Source organism: Bombus vancouverensis, chromosome 4, assembly GCF_051014615.1.
Source record: "Bombus vancouverensis nearcticus chromosome 4, iyBomVanc1_principal, whole genome shotgun sequence".
NCBI lineage: Eukaryota > Metazoa > Arthropoda > Insecta > Hymenoptera > Apidae > Bombus > Bombus vancouverensis.
Window position 1 is genome coordinate 1,296,131 of NC_134914.1, and position 23,291 is coordinate 1,319,421.

General features: G+C 38.1%; 2 protein-coding genes and 1 long non-coding RNA gene across 4 annotated transcripts; 1 reads left to right on the forward strand and 2 right to left on the reverse strand.

Moving 5' to 3' along the window:
- Positions 1 to 4,473: 4,473 nt before the first annotated feature.
- gfzf (GST-containing FLYWCH zinc-finger protein) lies at positions 4,474 to 15,268 on the reverse strand. Of its 2 annotated transcripts, none has more exons than XM_033342871.2 (6): positions 15,124 to 15,268; positions 14,340 to 14,481; positions 14,126 to 14,184; positions 13,572 to 13,713; positions 5,113 to 5,230; positions 4,474 to 4,854 (listed from the first exon to the last, which is right to left on the reverse strand). In XM_033342871.2, the coding sequence occupies exons 2-6, from the start codon at positions 14,472 to 14,474 to the stop codon at positions 4,613 to 4,615; spliced, it is 696 nt and encodes a 231-aa protein (XP_033198762.1). In that variant the 5' UTR covers positions 14,475 to 14,481; positions 15,124 to 15,268; the 3' UTR covers positions 4,474 to 4,612. The 2 variants fall into 2 exon arrangements, with proteins under 2 accessions (XP_033198762.1, XP_033198764.1); XM_033342873.2 differs by lacking the exon at positions 15,124 to 15,268 and adding an exon at positions 14,724 to 14,828.
- LOC143302630 (uncharacterized) lies at positions 5,454 to 7,980 on the reverse strand. The gene has a single exon (XM_076618233.1). The coding sequence runs from the start codon at positions 7,978 to 7,980 to the stop codon at positions 6,946 to 6,948; it is 1,035 nt and encodes a 344-aa protein (XP_076474348.1). The 3' UTR covers positions 5,454 to 6,945.
- Positions 15,269 to 15,801: 533 nt separating the features above from the next.
- Positions 15,802 to 17,926, forward strand: LOC143302632 (uncharacterized). The gene is made up of 3 exons (XR_013058269.1): positions 15,802 to 16,090; positions 16,785 to 16,895; positions 16,966 to 17,926. It is a non-coding gene; the product is annotated as an uncharacterized LOC143302632 (long non-coding RNA).
- Positions 17,927 to 23,291: the final 5,365 nt, after the last annotated feature.

Consider the following 23,291-nt stretch of genomic DNA (forward strand, 5'->3'; position numbering starts at 1 on the left):
CTTGTTAATTGGATCGGATGGAACATCGTAGATTACTTTTGTTCTTTTGCATTAAAAATATCATAGCATGAAAATTCAAATTACATTGCATTCATGTTGTACTGTACTTTAAAATGAATTTAATGAGTTAAACTTAAACAGTACTTATTTATTATCAATTGTATCGTTATTAATTGACGTTAAAGTAATGTAATAAAAATAAAACAACGCTGGTAGAAAATATTTATAATTCATCATATAAATCATTATTTAAGTTTATCGTTAGATTTCTTCAAATAAAACATTTTGAATGCTGCATTCTTAAAGTATTATCAATTCTAAATGATGTGAAATTAACAAGATTAATACGGGATTTATATTTTGTAGTAAATTTAATACATTTAATATGTTTGTAACTAAATTTAACTCATACCGTTGGTTTTGTTATTTTATATTTCTAAATTTATGTAAGTAACAAATTACAAATAGTTAGAAATACAGAAAAATAAATCTGTATATATGAAAGTATACAAGTACATACATATACATACGTATACTTCAATTTATACGTATTGTTAGTGATTATACCGTAAAGTGGTTAAAAATCGTTTCTACTAATGTTAAGTACTCGCTTCATCCTTGCTAGAAACTGTTTAATTTTTTTATTTATGACAGAAATTTTTTAAAATGCTTTACTATCAGTGAAACGTCGAATTTCGTTTTCTGTCTAAAGTTTCCCATTGACAGTATTAGTATACTGTACTATAGACAAAGTTTATAAATCTAGAAATACGTGATTTATATGTATACTATGTATAAAGACAATCAAATATCACAGCAACAGATAAAGTAGACAAGAAGAATTTTTCTTTGAATTATCGCATGTTACAATTATCTTGCGGTCTTATATGAAGTTGTTATTCCATTATACATGTAAAGTATATATATAGTATCTTGTTATCTTGACGTGATTTGTTGTCTGACTTAATATTTTAACAGTTTAGTCTTAATTTATTAAATAAAATAAAAAGAGCATTACCAAAGTTCTTTACCAAAGTGTTCTTATCAACAAATAGTATCGTCGACTTTTGTTTTAGACGGTAAAAGATTAGAATATTCGCTCAATTAAATTATCCATAAGTGAATTTGTATTGTACTATAAATATATTTGGATTTTACTTCCATATAAAAATTCGTTACTACTAATAACTAGGAGTAGAGGGTCGCAAAAGTTTGCATGCTTTTGTTTAGTATCAGCGTAATATATACGCATTAAACAACCTATACATAATAAATATATACATATGTATGTAAACTGATAATATAGAATGAATGCCAGATGACTACAAATACATATTTGTAGTGACAATACATTTATCACCTGCAATTTATTAAGTACATGCAATGATATATCGCAATTATAAATATATTAATATCCATTTTCTAAAAAACTTCATTACATTTATGTTGTATAAGTAAAATCCACAAATCCGAAGAATTGTCAAATCTTTAGAGCAAATGAAGTTGTATATTAAACTAATTGTTTTTATTACGGTATTATCATATAACCGCATCCCTCCACTCTGAAATTAGATGCAAACATAGTTATAATATCATATTTGTTCGTAATGATACATTTTGATAAAGTTTAAATAACGCTCTTAAATTTTTTCGAACTTGAATGTAAACATAAATTCGTTCAGGAAAGACTTTTATCCTCTGCTGCTACTTTACGTGTTGTAAATTCATGAATATGTATGTTTACAAAACTACCTATATAATAATGCTTAAAGTAATAGATAAGAGCATATATGTATGCATATATATATATTCTGTGTTATAATATCAATACATGTACCTACAAGTATGTGTATATCTTGTAAAATATCTTCTTCGTATTTAAAATAACTAACGTAGGTATCATTTGAAATTCGGCAATTCCACTATTTGTAGGTAAAAATGCATTATTTGTGCAAGTGTTCGTAATCAAATTATGCAAATTTATAATCGATCTTTGTATATTTATCTATTAATAAGCGTTATTTTTTTAGTAAGAAGAATTATGTATTTCTGTAATGAGATTAGTGAAAAATTTGGTACACATATATATGTCGGAGATGAAGAGACACCGGAGCCTTCCCTTTGGAACTTCGGGAAAATCCGTAAAATTGTAATCTAAAGTCTATCATAGCCATAATTAAACAATTGTCGTCATTCTATCCAATTGTATTTGTTTGAGATTTGTAATAATGAGCTTGGGCTCGAGGCGACAATCAGTCGCCGAACGTAGCCGTGGTCTCGGGATAAACGCTTCGTCTAACAAAGGTATGGAGTAATTCTATAGCTCTCCTTAAAAGAAATATTTGTGGCGGCACGCGACAGTAAACATTCCAACGGTTTCTACCCCGTGGCTCGCCACACGCAGATCCTATTCTTCGAGTATGATGGTTACTAGATGCTGACGCATCTCCTCAGTACATGTTCAGCTAGCCTGAGGGCCGTTATGAATATTAAGATTTAGTTACCTAAAATCCTTGAACAGACAAACAGTCTTTGTCCCAACTACGGGAAGATAGGGGCGATCTATTTTTTCAACGAACGACGCTTCCCGCTAGCAACTTTCCCTCAAGGATGGCTAGCATCCTTTTCTAACCACCAACATGGAAATTGACCAATTAACAGCAACGTCAATTTCCCTTACTTTCCGAACGAAGACTATCCTCGACGAATCCGATGATCTTGTCACGTAAAATTGATACTTGGTTTGTAAAAGAAGAAAAAGGCTGAGTCGTAACCCAACTATTAATTTTCTTTTATCAAACTTTATTATAAATTTTAGCACTTACAAGAATAACACTGAACCGGAGAAAAGAGGTTGTACGAGAACAGCGACTAGAACAAGGACAAGAACTGCCCGAGCTGGGTGAAGTCTCGGTTTATATACGTTTTGGATTTAGGATGTTGAGGGGCTAGGTGTAGGTTATGATGTGGAAAAGTGTCCGAAGGTCGGGGGCCGATATCCTATCTCTGATGTGGACTAAGGTGTCACAGCCTTGGTGTAGGCTATGATGATAAAGTGGTGATGTGTACAAAGAAGTCCGAAGGTCGGCGGTCGATGTCTTATCACTGATGTAGGTTGAGATGTGATTAATGTCACAATCTCGTGTCCTTAGACACATCCCATCATAGTTTTCCTCTGCAGTCATTCTCTTTTGAGATTTGCGAGTTACTTAGCGCCTTTACGCTCGGTGGATATTCCACGTTTTAACAAAGAGTTAGTTTTAGTTATACTTCCACCGTAGCCAAGCAAGTCGAGTGCGATGTAACGTCAATTCATATCAGAGACCAGGCCACACACCCCGGACAGGATGGCACTCAGATGTCTGCACATCCTTGGCGCGTACACTCAATAGTCTTAAGTCCCCACCAGAGGTCTTGGAATTTTCATAGTTAAGGTCCTTCGGACCAAGCAAATATCTCCTGTCTTAGTGTATCACGTGTTAACATGGAAAGTTGGTTTTCCTCACACCTGGTATGTTCCGTTAGCAACTTTCTCACGAGGGCGGCTAAAACCCTTCTTGGTCCACTAACCGTCTTGTTATCCAATCGGAGACGGTGTCTACTGCCCTCGCTTCCTTAACCAAAATTGTCATCAACAAATCCGATAATCCCGTGTCCTTAGACACACCCACCCCTAGCTTTCCTCAGACACAGTATCGTCAGTAAGACTTCACTTATTCTGTATCCTTAGTATAGTCAACATATCTTTACCGGTCTCTACTCTTATAACAGTCGCGTACTTAACGTATCAGTGTAACTAAGTCTTACATAACGTGGTTGGAGTGAATTGTGATTTATGTTAATTCAGTGTGTATTCCGTTGTGATTGCTGAATTCGTAATAAAATTTAATTAAAACAAAATTAATAGGTGTGTTACGACTCGGCTATTTTATTTCATCAACCAATCCTTAAGTTTACGTAACAACGACTTGGACTTTGGAAGGAGGCGCATTCTGTTATCCCGTTGACCGCGGATTCGTTATTGAACCTAGGATCATTGTCATTAGCTTCTCGAGTGTCTGATTACCACGGTTACTTGTTAAACTCTGTAATAATCGTATTTGCACGAGTCAATGTCTTCTCTATTGCATAACGACAATGTATAATCCAAATAAAGATTCGTTTCACGCCCCTAACCCTAATTCTAATGTAAACCCGACATATATATGTACAAGGCATATGTATAATATAGGGGATTGTTATCATTGTAACTTCCATATCGAATCGATTGTACTATACATATAGCTCAAGTAGAATACTTTTTAACTTGTGACGCATGTGGTCAATTATATACATACAAATCATGAATTAAACTTTGTATCTATATAAAGAAATATATATAAATGTCGTTAGAGTATATATTACGTATGTGTATGTAAATACGTCATAGTTTTAGTTGGGTTGAAACTAATATTTAAAAAAATACCACATATGTCAATATCAGTAAAAACATTTAATTTATTAGAGAACGTAGTAATATACGTATATTAACATTTAATTTTAAAAATGTGTTAGCATTTCATATATGTAGAACCATTATAAAATAATTGCATTTTATAACTTATATGTTAAGCTATTTATTGCTTTTGCGAATTGGATAAATCGGATGATCCAGATCAGACAAATCAGGTGGATTCTTCTCGTAGTAACTAATTTCTCGCATACCTTCTGCAGCGATTTCCCATAATTCTGGATGTTTCTGTTTATAATTATTATACCATTTTTCTATGTAAGGCCACGAATTTAATTTGAAATCGATCGCTTCTAGACACATAGTTGCAGTAACTAAGGGGAAATCGGCGATGGTCAGCGTATCTGTTAAGTAAATGTAATAATTAAACTATTGTACTTTAATAATACGAGCGATATCAAGTGAAAAATATAGAATTATCTGTTTTTGTAAACTATATCGGTATTATTAAAGAATATTTAGGTTATTTTCACATTAAAAAAAATAAATCTTATAAGTGAACTAAATTTTTGTGTAACTTAATAATCTAATTAAGTTTTTATAACTGTTACAATACCTGTACGGTTTATAGAAAGTATTCATATTAAAATCATGATACTTACTGCCCGCAACGTATTCTGTATGTTCACGTTGTAAATATGTATTAAAAACATCTAGTGCCATTGTCATTTTCTTCAGATTCAGAGATGTTCTTTTACAATCAAAGAATATAGGAACCAACTATACAAAAATATTTTAATACAAAGTAAAAATTTGTTCAAACATGTTGCAAAATAATTGCATACAATAGATCATGAAACTATAATACTTGAGCATTTATCATAGGAAACTTTTATCACAATGACTAACTGTATATCCTATTTGTTCCATATGAACCATAGAAAAAAGATAAGTTTCAAATGGAAAGTAAATATGAAAAAATGCATCGAGTGAGGTAAGTAATGTAAACAATTTAAATGTTTTCATATGCATTAATATCTATATCTTGTGTATAATATAAATATGTATTTATGCGCTTGCAAATGAGTACGGAAAGTAGAATTCATTATTTCATTGGCAATAAACTAAATACCATATGTATCATTTAAAAGCATTGTAATAAAACTTGTTGAGAAAAGTTAAGCTGGCATGATCGTTAGTTACTACAAGCCAACTTGGTACGACTTCTAACGACGCTCTTTTGTCTTAGAAGTCGACCACGTGTTAATAGACTAAGTGTATCATGCGTGTTAAAACGTGTTGTACGAGGCGGAGAAATATAGAAGGAAAAGTCGAATCTGTGTGAATCGATTAAATATCAACCCCAAACCTACATCAATTAACAAAAAATGGTTATTTAACTATTTACTTTATATAATTAAATCGTCGTTATTAAAGTTGAAAAATGCAGTAGATGATATCACTAATTGCAAGTGCTAGATATGGGTAATCGATAATAATCAGTAATTAATGGTAATGGTTGTAGTTTCGACCAATTGCGGGGAGACGTAATCGCGAGGAGAGACGTCAACGGGGGTCGTAAATCCCCGTTACGACTGTAGCAGTCGACACCACGAATTGATCGATCCCCTGATTTCCGTTGAGATAATAAGGAGTGATTGAGTTTGTATAACCCTGTGATTCACAGAGTTATAAATTATATATGTCCAACACTTAGACTACACTGATGCCGAAATAAATAGTTAACAACTTGTCGCACGACAATGCGATAGATATGTGCGCTAGAGCAGGGCTTTTATACTGGAAATTAGTGTATTAATGGACTTAGCACTATGATGTATTTAGGAGAGAAGGTGTATGTTCGACCACACCGAGAACCGACAAAGATTTGCGGGAAGTATGCGACTCTCGCGCTATGTGTAGACTGCCGCGTTAGGCGTTAGTTTTTAGACTGACTGTCGCTCTTTTTTTAATACGGAAGAAAAGTTCGGTGTGGGTGTGCCCCTGTGCCTAAAGAACGCGGATTCGTTGTTCCCAATTTCGTTAGGAAAAGTGAGGGTAACGAACCGAGGTGTCGATTGGTCATGACCTGCATTACTGCTCGAAGGGATGAGTAGGGAGTCTCCTACCATCGTGGTGGATAGATGACTGTGTGCGTGAGAAAAACCTAGCTTGTTTTATTACAGGGCTATTCGGATTTTCCTCATGGGTGCATACCCGCTTTCTCCGTGTTTTAAGTGCGACTAATAAACCCAAGGACCTCTCTAAAAAACCAGATGTGCGTCGAAAATACTTTTAGGCTTAAGAAATTCTTCAGGACAAACGGATTGACGACACATGGCGAAACAATACAGGAAAGTGAAAGTTATGGTGGGCCCTTAGGTTTATTGAGGGTCGAAGTGACGTTACGCAGGTCGGTTGTTGTCCGGTCGCGCGGGCTGGCGTGCAGATGTTTTAGGCGGCGTAACATCCTCTCCCCGTTGAGAGGGCACCGATCAAATTCTGGCTGTGGAGTCAGGTGTGTCGTTGGTGACCTCCTTCGTTCCGTGTGGACGTTCGGCCTCGTCTGGATCTGGGTGGATGGGTAAGGGGACCAGTCTTTTGACACCGCGGTCCAGGATGCTTGTTGCCGTCTGCACGGTAGCGGTCCGGATGATTCCGTCGGCTCCTGGATGGACCTTGATTACGCGGCCCAAAGGCCACTGCATAGAGGGCACGTTATCCTCCCTGAGGATTACTACGGTGCCTTCACGAATGTTATGTTTGCCCTTGTCCCATCTGTTGCGGCGGGTTAGCTCATTTAGGTATTCTCGATACCATCTGCTCCAGAAGTGCTGCTTAATCTGGTGAATGCGCTGCCAACTGGATAGCCGGCCTGATGGAACTGTCCTGAAATCACGCTCCCGTAAACTGGTTAGTGTGTCACCGATCAGAAAATGTCCGGGAGTGAGGACAGGAGGATCTTTCGGATCGGATGAGATGGGAGTCAGTGGGCGTGAATTGAGAATGGCCTCAATTTCTATCACCAGGGTGTTGAGGTGCTCAAAGGTCAGGAGCTCCGTGCCGACCACGCGGATGAGATGGCGTTTGAACGCTTTAACCGCGGCTTCCCATAAGCCGTCAAAATGTGGTGAGTTCGGAGGATTAAAACGCCATTGTATTTGTCGGTCGGCGAGAAAATTCTGTACCCTATCCTGGTGGTCGTCGGACTGCAATAGGGTCCGGAGTTCTTGCAGCTCCCGGTTAGCCCCAACGAAATTGGTGCCGTTGTCGGTGAGGATCGTTACGCAGTATCCTCGCCGCGAGATGAAACGGCGTAGCGCGGCCAAGAAGGCGTCGGTGGTTAGGTCGCTGACTAACTCTATGTGGACCGCCTTTGTCGCCAGACAAACGAATATGGCGGCGTACGTCTTGATTTTACGTCGGTTGCGGTCCCTCCTCTCCTTGATGTAGAATGGGCCGCAGTAGTCGATTCCGACGTTCGTGATCGGCCGCGATTCGGTAATACGCGCCTCTGGCAAATCACCCATCAAGTATTCCACTGGTGGAGGGTCGGCTCTGCAGCAGCGGACGCACCTTCTGAGAGTGCGCCATACCTGGCTACGGCCGTCGATCGGCCAATAGCGCAGTCTCACCGCGTATAGTGTAGCCTGTGTCCCCGTGTGGTGATTGTTCCGGTGCTCTTGCTCTATAATTAGCTCTGTCACCGGGGATTTCGGCAGGATGATCGGGCGTTTTTGGCTGAAGGGTATGGCGGAGTTGGTTAGTCGTCCTCCTACCCGGAGTATCCCATCTTCGTCGAGGAAGGGGTTTAATGGCTGTAGTTTCCCTCCAACGTCCTCGCTTCGATTTTTCTGGAGGGTCCGAATTTCAGGCGCGAAATGACTGGATTGTATTATTGTTATTAGTTTGTTGTGCGCTGCAGTTAATTCGTCTGTGGTGAGATGGGCAGATCGGTGCTGCCTATGTCTCCATCGAAGACACCAGGCGACGATTCTTATTAGTCTTGGCCAAGACGAGTAACGATGGAGGAGTGTGTTGTCGTTAATATTCGTCTTCAGACAGATCGTCTTCCTTTGCTCCGGGAGGTCGACTACCGGTGTCGGGCTCCAGACCGGCCAATAGTTCTCGCTTTGCAGGGGCCACCTTGGCCCGTTTTTCCAAATGGACGGACATAGGAATTCCTTGGGCGTCTGGCCTCGGGAGATGAGATCAGCTGGATTATGGTCGGTAGGCACATGACGCCAGTCGGAGATATTGGTCTTGACCTGTATCTCAGCGACTCGATTCGCCACAAATGTTTTCAAGGTGTGCGGCCAAGACCTGATCCAATGGAGCACGATGGTGGAGTCAGTCCAGTATACTATCCGCAATATCTTGGTCGTCAGGGCCTGTCGTATTGACGAAATCAAGGACGTCAAAATAAGTGCCCCGCTTAATTCGAGACGTGGTATGGAGAGCGATTTGAGTGGCGCTACCTTCGATCGCGCCGTGAGGAGTCGAGTCCAAATATTGTTCTTTCGGTCCGTCGTCCGCACGTAGACGCATGCCCTTTCGCTAGCGTCACAGAATCAATTTTCGTTGCGGATTCTATGATGGTCTTCCAAGGGAACCTTACCGCATTTAACAACGGCAATTGTGTGTGGTATTTGATCCATTCTGTGTGTACGTCTGTCGGAAGGGATTCGTCCCAATCTACCTTCAATGTCCAGACTTGTTGCAAAATCATTTTTGCTCGAACGATTACCGGCGCGAGCAATCCTAGTGGATCATAGATTTGTGCGATGACTGAACTGATTGATCGCTTTGTGACTCGGGAAGTGTCACTGATCGTCTTGACCGAATATAGTATGGAATCGTCGGCTGAATCCCAAAAGACGCCGAGTGTTTTTAACGTGGATGACTCACCGAGATGTAGTTTCTGGTTGGTGTCTTCCTCAGGTAGCCCTCGTAGCAGATCCCGATCGTTTGATGCCCATTTGCGGATATTTAGACCGGCTAGCTTAAGTAATTTCGTGAGATCATTCCTGACTGAAAGCTTCGTCCTTCGTATCGGCTCCGGTCAACGCATCGTCGACATAGAAGTCTCGCCGTAGGATCTGCGCTGCTTTCGGAAATCGAGGTCCCTCGTCTTCTGCCAACTGTTTGAGACATCGGATGGCCAGATACGGGGCTGCGGATAGACCGAACGTGACGGTGTTGAGTCGGTAAGTTTCGATCTCTCCGTTGTCGGCACGCCACAGAATCTTTTGATAAGGACGATCTTCTGGACGTAGGATGAATTGACGGTACATTTTCTCGATGTCGCCGGTAAGGACATATTGAAATGACCGGAATCTCAATAGGATGTTTCTCAGGTCTTCTTGTAATTTCGGGCCCGTATGAAGGGCGTCGTTTAGAGACACTCCCGTGGTACTTGATGCTGAGCCGTCGAACACAACCCGGAGCTTGGTGGTGTCGCTCGATTCCTTGATCACGCCGTGATGTGGTAAATAATATCCGTGGTCGGTGGCGTGATCCGTGTTGATCTTCGTCATGTGACCCAAGTCTAAATATTCTTGGATCACAGCACTATACGCGGTTTCATATTGTTTGTCGCGTTGGAATCGACGATGAAGAGAGGCGAGCCTGCTCATTGCAGCGGCCTTCGATGACCCTAGTGAGGAAAGCTTTTCGTTGAATGGTAATGCAACGATGTATCTGCCTTCCTTGGTTCGTCGGACATGGTTTCGGAAATGTTCTTCACATAGTCGTTCAGATTCCGAAAGATGAGTAGTGGCCGGTCCCTCGTCGATCTCCCAAAACCGCGCAAGGTCCTCTTGCAGAGCCGTTGTGATTGCGTGGAACGTATTCATCGCGGTTTGGGACGTTGGACTCCCCCCGATTACCCAACCGAACCGTGTTTTTTGTAGACGCAGTTCAGGTTCGCCTGGTTGCGCCAGATTGACCTGCCCGATGCACAGCGACGCAAATGTTGATCCGGTGCTAAGCAAGACATCGATCGGGGCTGGGCAATGGAATTGTGGATCGGCTAATTGGATATTTCTGGGTAATCCCAAACTCGAGGGGTCGATGGGCTCATTTGGTATGAAGGTCGATATGGCCGGGATAACAAGAAATCTCAATGTTTTCCTATACTTGCCGGTTGGGATTTGGACGAGGAGGTTGGGGCGGTGTTTTTGATCCGTGCTGAGCGTGACTCATACGAGGCATGCTCTTTCGTATCTCTTGGAGCCGAAGATGTATGTTTCCGTGAAGTATCGGATGTACGCCTCGACTTGTGGGACGACCGCGACTTCGATGATTCAGATGGTGATTGTCCAGCGGAGGCTCGCTTGTGTGATGAACGACTGCTCGGCGACCAACCGCTTGCCGACCGACCGCTCGACGATCGGCCGCTCGACGACCGTGAGTCTACCTGGGTTTGTTCGCGGTGTAGATATGTATGGTGTCGGTGACCGCAGATACGACACGAACCCGATGTACACTGTGTCGGCGAATGTCCTCTGCCTAGGCAATTTATACACAACGATGCCTTCCTCACGATCTGAAAACGTTTTGTCGCTGATTTGGCCTTGAAGATTTTACAGTGCCTGAGCTCGTGAGGTCCGTTGCAGGTCGGACACACCAACGTCCTGCTGGTTGTAGCAAAGGTTCGTCCATGCGGTATGGTTGTTCGCTGACCGTGGTGTTTGTGGGTTGACCCTTTTGATTCCTTCGCTTTAGAGAGGAGTTGAGTCCCGTTCGCCCGTGTTTTGAGAAAGTCTATCAGATGTTGATAGGATGGCACCTGTTGGCGGGGCAGTGTGCGTTGCCATTTACGCAGGCTGGACGAGGGCAATTTCGACGCGAGCAATTCGATAATCGCTATATTTGATGTGACGGGCTGTTTTAGGTTTTCGAGCGCCTTTAGATTTACGCTGATGGTTTTCAACAAATCCTCTAGGGCTTCTGGAGTTTCCTTTTTGATTTCCGGATAGTTGCGCATCAAATTCCAATGGCGCATGCAGATTTGGAGGGGGCAATTGAACTTGTCCTTCAGTGTGTCAAGTGCGATGGAATAGTTGGCCTCTGTGAGTTCTAATGACTGGATACTCTGTGCGGCCCGTCCAGTTATAGATGAGCGTAGATGCTGGAACTTTTGGACATTCGTCAAACTTTCGTTACGGTCCACTATGGATGAGAACGTGTCGTAGAAATAGGTCCAGTTCTCGAGGGCGCCGTCGAATTGGGGCACGCGGACCTCTGGAACGGTGGTCGACTCTGGTTTCCGGCATCTCTCACCTATTTTTGTAGTCGACGGGGTCGTTGCTGAGATTTGCTCAAAGAGACCTAGGAACCGCACGTCAAGCTCCCGATGCTCTTGCGATAACGAATCTACACGCGCATCTTCCCCCTCATCTAACACATCTAGCTCGTATTGAACCTCGAGTATCCTCCTCCAAAGTTCATCGAACGAGCTGCGGCAAGATGTTAGGACGAGTCTGTTTGGCTTCCCAGACGCTTCGTATTCATCGAGTTCGCGCCTTATGGCTGCTAGTCGACGGGCTAGGGCGCCTCGTCTACGCCGTAACGTGCTGATTGGTTCAGCCTGGGCCATATTTAATTTTAATGATATGAACGATCTTACCTTGATCAAATGGACGTTGATCTGGGATTCGGTGATAATCGTTACGATGCGGCGTGGGCTCGTGTAGATGCTGAGGGACGGAGGTGCTTCTCTCCGATTGCGGTTCCCTTGATCAGTTGACTAAGTGGTTGGAACTTGGATTTCACGCGACACTGTATAGTCACTGGTCAGTGCACTTTTTGGCGACACGAAATCCGGCTCGAAGGACCATGTAGTTTCGACCAATTGCGGGGAGACGTAATCGCGAGGAGAGACGTCAACGGGGGTCGTAAATCCCCGTTACGACTGTAGCAGTCGACACCACGAATTGATCGATCCCCTGATTTCCGTTGAGATAATAAGGGGTGATTGAGTTTGTATAACCCTGTGATTCACAGAGTTATAAATTATATATGTCCAACACTTAGACTACACTGATGCCGAAATAAATAGTTAACAACTTGTCGCACGACGATGCGATAGATATGTGCGCTAGAGCAGGGCTCTTATACTGGAAATTAGTGTATTAATGGACTTAGCACTATGATGTATTTAGGAGAGAAGGTGTATGTTCGACCACACCGAGAACCGACAAAGATTTGCGGGAAGTATGCGACTCTCGCGCTATGTGTAGACTGCCGCGTTAGGCGTTAGTTTTTAGACTGACTGTCGCTCTTTTTTTAATACGGAAGAAAAGTTCGGTGTGGGTGTGCCCCTGTGCCTAAAGAACGCGGATTCGTTGTTCCCAATTTCGTTAGGAAAAGTGAGGGTAACGAACCGAGGTGTCGATTGGTCATGACCTGCATTACTGCTCGAAGGGATGAGTAGGGAGTCTCCTACCATCGTGGTGGATAGATGACTGTGTGCGTGAGAAAAACCTAGCTTGTTTTATTACAGGGCTATTCGGATTTTCCTCATGGGTGCATACCCGCTTTCTCCGTGTTTTAAGTGCGACTAATAAACCCAAGGACCTCTCTAAAAAACCAGATGTGCGTCGAAAATACTTTTAGGCTTAAGAAATTCTTCAGGACAAACGGATTGACGACACATGGCGAAACAATACAGGAAAGTGAAAGTTATGGTGGGCCCTTAGGTTTATTGAGGGTCGAAGTGACGTTACGCAGGTCGGTTGTTGTCCGGTCGCGCGGGCTGGCGTGCAGATGTTTTAGGCGGCGTAACAATGGTAGTACAATCAGTCTTGTGAAGTATTTGGAAGTAGACATATGTGAAATTATTTGGCTTCGTTTAATTGGTCAATATTGATAATGCTTTAGTATCCAAAATTAATGCACAATTATGAAGATTGCAAACATTACTTGTAAGAAGATATGATTTATTTGTGCATTTTTCTCTTTTAAAGATCAGATGTAGTTCATGACGTACAATTAGGTTTATAATATTTTCGAAATTCTATTTTTTAAATGTTTAATTTTTTTAAAGCTCATTGATAACAGCATATTAGAATTTTTAACGTTATATGTGTACATTAAGTTGTGTTTATTATTTACTCACCACATAGTCACAAATACTACGGTAATACATAGCCAAATTAAAGCACAATCGATGATTAACTCTTGCACGACTCTCTGGATCCTTCGGGTATAGTTTTCCTACTGTGTCATATTTGTCGCCAAGATATTGTAGAATAGCATTACTAGCATACACGTGTATTAAAACAGAAAGAAATTTTCTTATTATTTTAATATTATCGTGTCCTCAGTCTTAATATAGTTTATGCGATATAATTATTAGATTATGGATTCAATATTTTGTTTAATTATCGAATGTGTTCTTCCAATCCATTGCATTTAAGATAAAACATAATTTTTATTACTATGTTCGTATCGACATAATATTTATATATAATTTGTAAGATTGTAATTTAATTTAATTTAATTTATGAATTAATGCATTGCTTTAATGTCGTTTTAATATTTAGTAATCAGTGGGTATAATATTATTTTCATAAAAAATTTCATAAAAACTACCCTTTTATAGTAAATCCATCAATGTTTTTCTCTTTACTAAAGTAGACGGAATAATTTATGTTTTAAGTAAATTTGTACCTTTCTCCCATTATAAGATCGTCGTCGACTAACACAGGTATTTCTTTTTGTGGATTTAACTATAAAAATGATTACATGTATGTAGTATAAAATAGATATATTATTAATGTTGAAAATAAGTATCAAAATTAACAAGTTTTTTACATATAATAAAAATATTTATTAAGTAGCCTTAATTATATTAAATAGTAGTGTGTCATTAATAGAAGCATACTTGTGCATATTCGTTTGTCATGTGATCTCCTTTGCCAAAGTCCATTTCGATTAATTCATATTGAATATTTAAAGCTTTTAATGCTTGGCGACAGGCAAGAGATGGTGGTCCATCGGAAACGCTATACAGTTTCATTATTGACCTGAAACGAAAGATATTTGCTTTACAATAAATATATAGGCAAATGTTTTGTATAATAATTTATTTTTATGTTAATGATATAGTTATTCATACTTGTGGTACTTCTTTCATACATATTTTAGTAGTTACATATAAATATATAGATAATTATTATTAAAAAAGTTGGTACAATATCACCAACTTCAATGATCTTGAAATATGTTATTAAGCTCAACGTTATAAATAATTTTTTTCTATACATACATGTATACATGTATGAATCGCCATTCAGTTATAGTTTCCAAGGAATTTGTTTTACAGTCAACGATTCTTGTAATTTTATACGTAATTTTATTATTATGTATTTATGTTTTGCCACTTTTTCATTTTCGTGAATAAATAATACTAAAATAATATAAAATTAGATCACAATATCAATAAATAACGCGAAATAACTAACATTTATTGAAACTCTTATTAAAGAGTGACTATATGGTACATATATTTTCCTAACATTTCTATAATTATATATATTTTTTATATTGGATGTTCCATATTGATGTATCATATCCATTATCTGCAATTCCTTTGATTATATTTATATGCAAACATAAAAAATGTAAATAATAAGAAACACTGTAAGTTTCACAGAAATAATACTCACTGGAAGAAGACGTACAGTTTGCAGGATCTGAGAATATAAACTGGCGTAGTGTTCAGGATATATCTCGAATCATACTAACATTTCATGAAACAGGTTACTTGAATTACCTTTCACTTTAACTGTCGCTCAAGGTTTTAATACTAACCTTTAATAAAAAAATTATTCTACGTATAGTAAAGAGTTATCTCGTTGACCATGGATTCGTTTGAACCCAAGAACATTGTTAATAGCGTTCATTAATCTCATTATTCGTTAAACTTATTATTCGTAAAACATATTATTCGTTAATCTTATTATTCGTTAAACTTATTATTCGTTAAACTCAATATTCATTATACTTTGTAAAAGTCTTGTATATACGCGTAAATATAATCTCTGTTTTGTAAAACGATGGCTAATTCGAACGAAGAATCGTTACGTTCCCTAAATCCTAATGATAACCCGACATATATATACGCAACGAGCGTAATCATATTGTCTACAATTGTTGTTGGAGTAAAAAGTACGTTATGATCTGTTACCTCAGCGTTATAATTAATTTAATCACCTCTATTATCCTAAACGAAATAGGGGATCGATCAGTTTCGTGGCGTCGATTGTATATCGTAACAGGAATTTACGACTCCCTTTGACGCGCTCCTTTACATCGCGTCTCTCCGCAGACGGTCAATAAAACAGTATTCATGTTTGTATAAAGTAGCATTAAATTTAATATATGTACATATGCTGATTTAAGCAGCGCCGAGCACGGATAGTACTTGGGTGGGTAACCGCCTGGGAATTCCGCGTGGCGTTGACGAGGCGCGCTGGGTCCGCCGCGCCCCTCGGTGGGGTTCGGGCTAGGGCGCTGACGGCTCAGCGCCTCGGGACCGCCAAGCAGTCTGGTAGGGGAACCGGACTGCCTGGCACAGCGGCTCCGGCGACGAGGTGCGGTGTGACATGGCCACATACCGCTCCATTAGGCGAGGTATTGTGCGGGGGAGGGGGGGTGTCGCCCTCACCGGTTCCCGGGCCTCTCTCGATCGCAACCGGATAATTATAATTTTTGCCTAGCGCATTGTACTCATCCGATGTTAATTGATACACGTAAAAATTAGCGATATTTTACAATTTTGTTCATATTTTCAATATAATATTAAATTATGCGTATCAGAATTATTTATACTACTATTATTACATACTGTAGCTACATATTATTTTTATATTAATTAGTATGTAAATTGTAAATTGTAAAATATAGATAGATACATTTCGTTGCAATATAAAAACTAGCGTGGAACTGAATAGGTTCTTGTCTATGCCTGTGTGGAAGTGTAGTACCGCAATCATGATATAAACAGTTCTCGATACTCGTATACCGGTGTTCAGGGAAAATCGTCCGAAAATTGAGTCCTGAATAGTTGTGAAAGATCAACATGCAAGATACGAAGGTTCACTTTCTGCGCATGCGTAACATGCTATGAGTGTCTCAGACAGAGATAGAGACACTCTATTCAACTCTGTTTGTCTCGCAAAAAACCCGGATTTTCTTGATCTTCCATAGTGACGTTTTTAACTAACGACTAACGACTGGATCATTCAATTCTATAGACGGTCTTCCCTACCGAGTGTCGAGACTTATTTACATAATCATCATATTGCAATTTGTTCTCTGACAACAGATGATCCAATTATATGGCTCAATTGTTTGGTGTTCAAATGCTTCCGATAGATGTCGGCATTGAGAATAGTATTCCGCGGCTATATTTTTCACACATAGTTGCAAGTGAACCGTACGTACATGTGTTTTTTGACTCCTGTCATATGCTGTCAAAAGAAAAAATATACGTGATTGTCTTACAGGATACAGAATTTTATTACATGGGAATAACAAGCAGATCATTTGGAAACTTATTTGCTTCTTTAAAACATTTGAAATCCGCGAGGAAAATACCACAAATGTTCCTTACGCAAACCAGGATGTCTGAATAAAGTCGCACGAGAAAAGCATGACAGGTTGCTAATGGAAAGAGAAATGCGCTTAAGAGAAGAAGACGTTTCGAAAGATTAGAAAAGAGAAATGAGTGAACGAATGTTATTAATACACAGGACACATTACTACCAAACAACTATGTGGCAGCGATAGAATCAGAGATCGTGTCTCACTATGATGAGACAACACACGAAATGGAGATTAGTGCAGCACGAAAAAGAGATAAAACTTGGATACATACTGGTGGTTAGAAAGTGGCGCCTACCGACATTCTGCATCAACTTCAGTAAACATATTTCTTTGAATGATGAAATTAAAAATGTTATACGAGTAGCGATAATACCGTAAACAGTTTAAAATATAATTAGACATAATGTTACCTACAAGCTTGTAAAAACTTTCTATTTGTAAATTGATTCGTTAATTATTTTGTTTTATTTTATTTATATTATCATATATTACTTTATTTCTTTTTATTATATTTCATGTCTTTTATTTCATTTATTTATTTTATTTCATCAACCTAATTTTCGTATGCCCTAAGAAAGCATAAAATAGTCAATGCTGTTATTGTCATTAAATATAAGAAACTATAATCTGTGAGTACACTAATTTTAAAGATTGGATTCGTTATTTACTTTAAAAACAATTTTTTTGTATTCGTTAAATATATATAAAAGCAAAAAACTGCCCTGGTATACGAGTAGGATAAACTTCCGAATTTATTTATCTCATAAGCGATGTGTCTTCTGAAGAAATTGTATTTTTTTCATTTTTGACTTATTTTCACATGTTGTATAACTTCCTGTCGATTATTTACACCCGTCCAATCCGGAATTAACAATATTCAAGTATATATATTTGATACATTTTCAAATTTGATTTTATCGTAAACGAAGATTCTATATTTTCTTCTCATGTTTTCATAAGGAATGACCTCATCTGCATATTGATGTTATTCAGCCGGGTTTACATTTTTACGGGACTTAGAATTTTTATGAAAATTCATACTTTTGTAAATGTAATTAAGAAAATTGAACTTAAGCAGAGATTTACTTCACCCTCTAAACATCGTAACAACTATTTTATTTCAGATATTTTATTGACAAGATGATTCTAATAAAATAATCGAAAGGGACTAAAACTCGATCCTAGCTGAAGTTAACACTAGAACTACCACACCAGTGAAATTGACTGGTTTTACAATTTTATTTTAGAATTTCTACTTCATGTTATATTTTCTTTCCGCAATGATGTAATGACTTTCGCAACGATAACTAAAAGAATAATATAGTGGATTTTATTTCGTTTTTATATAATCAAACTCAAAATAATTTCGTATCGAGGCTACTTATACCAATACCAGTCAAAATGACCGGTACTTGTCAAAGCGTAAAAGGATCCTGCAATCTGTTTATCGAACTCCAATTAACCAGTTTCCTCGTTTTCTACAACTTCCCACACGTTTTTCAAATTTTTACCGCGTATCATTCAATATGATGATTGTTGGGTAGATGATACATTTACACTGTACATATGAATGCGTGTGTAAGCGTTAGGGGGCGTTCAGGTCTTAGTTGAGACAAGAGACTGTTGCCAGATGTTAGAAGAATCTGAAAGAGTCGGTTGAGAACAAGCGTGCGTGCAAGGAGATTGTCGAGGTCTTCAAAGTGTAAGATATATGTATAGCTGCTGTGTGTGAAACAAAGTAAACTATTTGTATTGCCGAACGATTTTTCAAATGAAATAGAATTTTAAGATTTCAATTTCTTATTAAGCTTTTATGTTAATACGAAGATGCCATTTTATTTTTTGGAAAAGACTCTCTCGAATATTATTCTAGTTGATTTCAAAGATATCCTATTACCTTTTGGATCATTTCGTTATGGAATGCTGCAATTTTATCTTTTCTTCCATTCTTAAATATTGGCAAATGGAGGATCACACTCTTTGTTTTTTGGTTTTTGAGGCAACTATCACTAATCGCAATAAATCAAATTTGCCGATCAAGAGAAATAAGAAATATCGTCGTACGATGAAATCGAATGTCCAGAAAACATTCCACGCACAAACACTCAACACACTGCCATTGTGATGTGCAAAGTTGTATTAGGTTGTCCGAAAAGTGTCTTTCTTTTGCAGACACGTCTTTTACAACGACGCATGAAACCTAATCTGTCGAACGTTGTGATCTTTATTTTGCTGGAAACAAAATGGATCATACGTAATTCGATAAAATAATATAAAACGGAAAATGCTGTGCATCCATTATTTCCTTATAAAACGAAAGGAACTTTTCGGACGACCTACTACCCTAATGGGACCATACAATGCTCAAGTTGATGCAATTGTGGTTCCAAAGAATTACACAGAATTTTCACATAGCGGTTTTATGTCACCGTAACAGCATAGCTTGTCCTCAAAGAAGAGGCAACGATACCAAACAATGCTGCTCCATATCATACGGTAATTTTCTGGGTGTGAAAACCTGAACTTCGTGAAGATTTTCAGGAAAATTTTATTTATTGACACAACCAGATAATACAAAATGAGTCTGGTCTGACATAAGCAGAAAGTTCAGCGCACTATTTACAGTCAAAATTTCAAGTAATTCTTGAGAAAAATTTAGTTGACTTCAAAATTCTACGAAGACTTCGACTTGAAAATAAAGCGCTTGCGTGTCTCCTGGTTGAACAGCGTTGATCTTGTTGCATTGCTATTCTCACACTTTCAATGTCCACCTGTAGAACAAATTTTTTCATATATTCTTGCTTCTGTAACTTTTCTTGCTTTTGTAACTATCCCTTACTTTACTTTACTCTATGAGTTAATGCTAGGAAACTGAATGTACGTGTCAAGTCACGTGTATGCTTGTAAATACAAAGAAGGAAACACAATTATTTATAAGCGTATTCTACATTATTACAAAATAACAAACACAAGTCCATCAAATAAACATAAGTTCTAAAACTATACCTATATTTATGTATTATTCTACGTACATATACTCTCAATTGCAATTATACGTATAATTTATAAATACGTTTCATATATGTATAATACTTGTTTGTATATTCGCTGGTGTAAAAAATTTAAAATAGGATGAAAATTAGAAATAAAAAATTGAGTTTTCGGCTTTGTTTTTTTAGTTATTGAATAGAACGATACATGGGCAGCAGCTTATCTCGTACAAGTCATAGAGAAGAAGATTATGACATTTGAAGACGTAAACCATCCTGCGTGACGTTTTGTAAGAAAAATCGTAGATTAAACATTATACCTGCTTACTCATTAATTTTCGAATGAATGAATTTTCGAATAGAGAGGATTAATATTTCCTCTAATTCTTTGCCTTAATAAATAATTAATAAATAATAGCAAATGTAAACAATATTTATACAAATTTCATACACACACCACGATCGTCTTTTCTGCAGATGTTCATAAAAAAATCATATGGAAATGTCCAGACTGTTCACAAAAAAGTCGGAACGAAAATAGCAATCGTTTTATATTACAATAAATATTCAATATAGCTTATAGACGATATAGCATATCGGCGTAACATACATCCACTTAATTCGGAACCTGCGCTCGCGAGAACATTGAAAATGGCAACAGTGTACATGTATACTCACTATGCAAAGTATAATATAAGTATAGTGTATACTAATCCAGATCATCACTTTTACAGTGTTACGATACAATAGAATGATAGGGAGCACGTTCATATATTTATAGCAAAAGACATTATCAAAAAGTTAACCTTGTAGCTCTAGCTGAAAGCTACAAGAAATCTATTTATAGCTCTTTTGTTTCTATACCTTGTAATCCAAAACATAATTTATATTCAAGGGCACAATAATATGGATCTCTCCTTATTTCAAATTTTTTGTTTCACTAAATTCTATTTTCTTCGCAACAGCGGTCTCCAGGTCACAGATATACAAAAGTAAAGATGTAGAGTTTTTCTTGAAGTAATTACTTCAACAATATTAGTACCTAGATACCTTGTCTCGGCGATATCTGACATTGGATCATGTTACACCACTTGATCCTGACGAACCGTTGTCACACGTTCAAAAGCATTAAAAAAAAAACATAAGTAGACAAAACATTCTACATGCCACAGCCATCGAAACAATAACCAGATAATAACAGAATAGCCGTGTCTGATAAACACCCGGCGACAACCTAACCCCTCCAGAGAGACTAAACCTTAGTATAAGAACGCTCCCAAATTAGCACTCAATACCTATTTTGTTATAACTATCTGAACCGTTACTCTGTTGGATTCGTACAATAAATTTTACTATCATATCTGAAGTTCGAATTTTTACCTTACTTGTGAAACGTTCGAACTACGACGCGAGGAGATCACCGGTGATCTGTCAATTTCGTGATTTCTTGTGTCTCCTACGTGACAAAATTGGCGACCCCTGCCAGGATCCATTCAACGCATCAAGAGGAAACTGTTAATTGATGTAGGTTTGGGGTTGATAATTAATCGATTCACACAGATTCGATTTTTCTCTATATTCTCTATATATACACTGATGGATACATTTGAAAAGGCTTTCAAGATCTAACACATAAAAACTACCTCCTTCCACCCGCAATCTAACGGATCCCTTGAACGAACACATGCTGTAGTAAATGATCTTATTCGAACTTGTACGACCGACCGACAAAACGATTACGACGAAAATTTAAAACTAATATGTATGTGATATAATATTTCAGTACACGAAACGACCGGACAAAACCCATTTGAACTAACATTTGGACGACAAGCTAACATGCCATCCTTGATATCACCCAACCCCAGCCTAACTAAAGAACAATTATTTAACCTCTGGAAAAATCGACATAACCAAACCATAACCAAAGCAAATCACCGAATCAAACAAAAAGCGATATCAGAGAGATCAGATACAAAAAGTTATTAAAACACAAACGATATTCCAAGTAAAAGATAAAGTATGGGTACATAACGATCACAAAACCAACAAACTATACCACGAATGGCTAGGACCAGCAGAAATCCTTTCATCCAATCATCTATCTTAGATATATTCTATCTTATATTCTATCTTATATTCCAACGGTCAAACTCAAAGAATCCACGGCAACAGACTAAAACCTTACTTCTCAGGAAGAAGACCATAACATTGATAATTCTGTGAAGGGATCATTCAAGTTAGACGACCCACCAGAGCCATATGCTTCATCGAGGTAAAGCGAAGCTAAGAAGGGGGAATGCCACACGCTCAGAAACGGTAATAGGGTAGACGAAACATCCTGCATACCACAACCATCGAAACAATAACCAGATAGTAACAGAATAGCCGCGACGATAACCCTTCCAGAGAAACCAAACCTTAGTATAAGAACCCTCCCAAATCAGCAGTCAACACCTTTTTATTATAACACTCTGAACCGTCATTCTGCTGGATTCGTACAATAAATTTTACTATCATATCTAAAGTCCAAATTTTTTACCTTACTTGTGAAACGTTCGAACTACAACGCGAGGAGATCACCGGTGATCTGTTAATTTCGTGATTTCTTGTGTCTCCCTCGTGACACCGTCGAGCTTCTCAATGTGTCAGAGGAATAGCACTCCTCTTCGTAATGGTGACGAGTACACGACGAGTATGCAATTATGTAAAGGGTCTTTTTTACAATTATCGAATGTTTCTTGAATTCGATAAATGGAAACACGATATAACGATTTTGAATCTAGAAATTTGAAGCTCCAGAATCCGTTTCACTTGTTCAAAAATTGTACATTGTTAAAGTTTGGTATTTTTTATTAGATTATTCAGCTTACTCCGCATGACTTTTTTTCTTTTATACGTTGCTCGTCTTTGTTGATACTATGAGCGTAACTTGATTGTATCCAGTAGTCTTATGGAAATAGAAAAGTACAAGTAATATTGATTGGGCCACGTATACAACCTTTATTCGAAATGTTATGTGACAAGTCGATTTATATATTGATAGTGAGGCGATGTTTCGTTATTCTGAACACAATATGTGTTTAAGTAAATGATCAAATTTATCGTTTAAATGGCTATCACGTTAAAGTAAGCTATACAGTAGGTTAGAAGTACCAAATTGTAAAAACCCAAAGATTTTGAACCAATGGATTCCTATATTAGAAAGATATAGAAATATGTCGTCCCTATTTTCG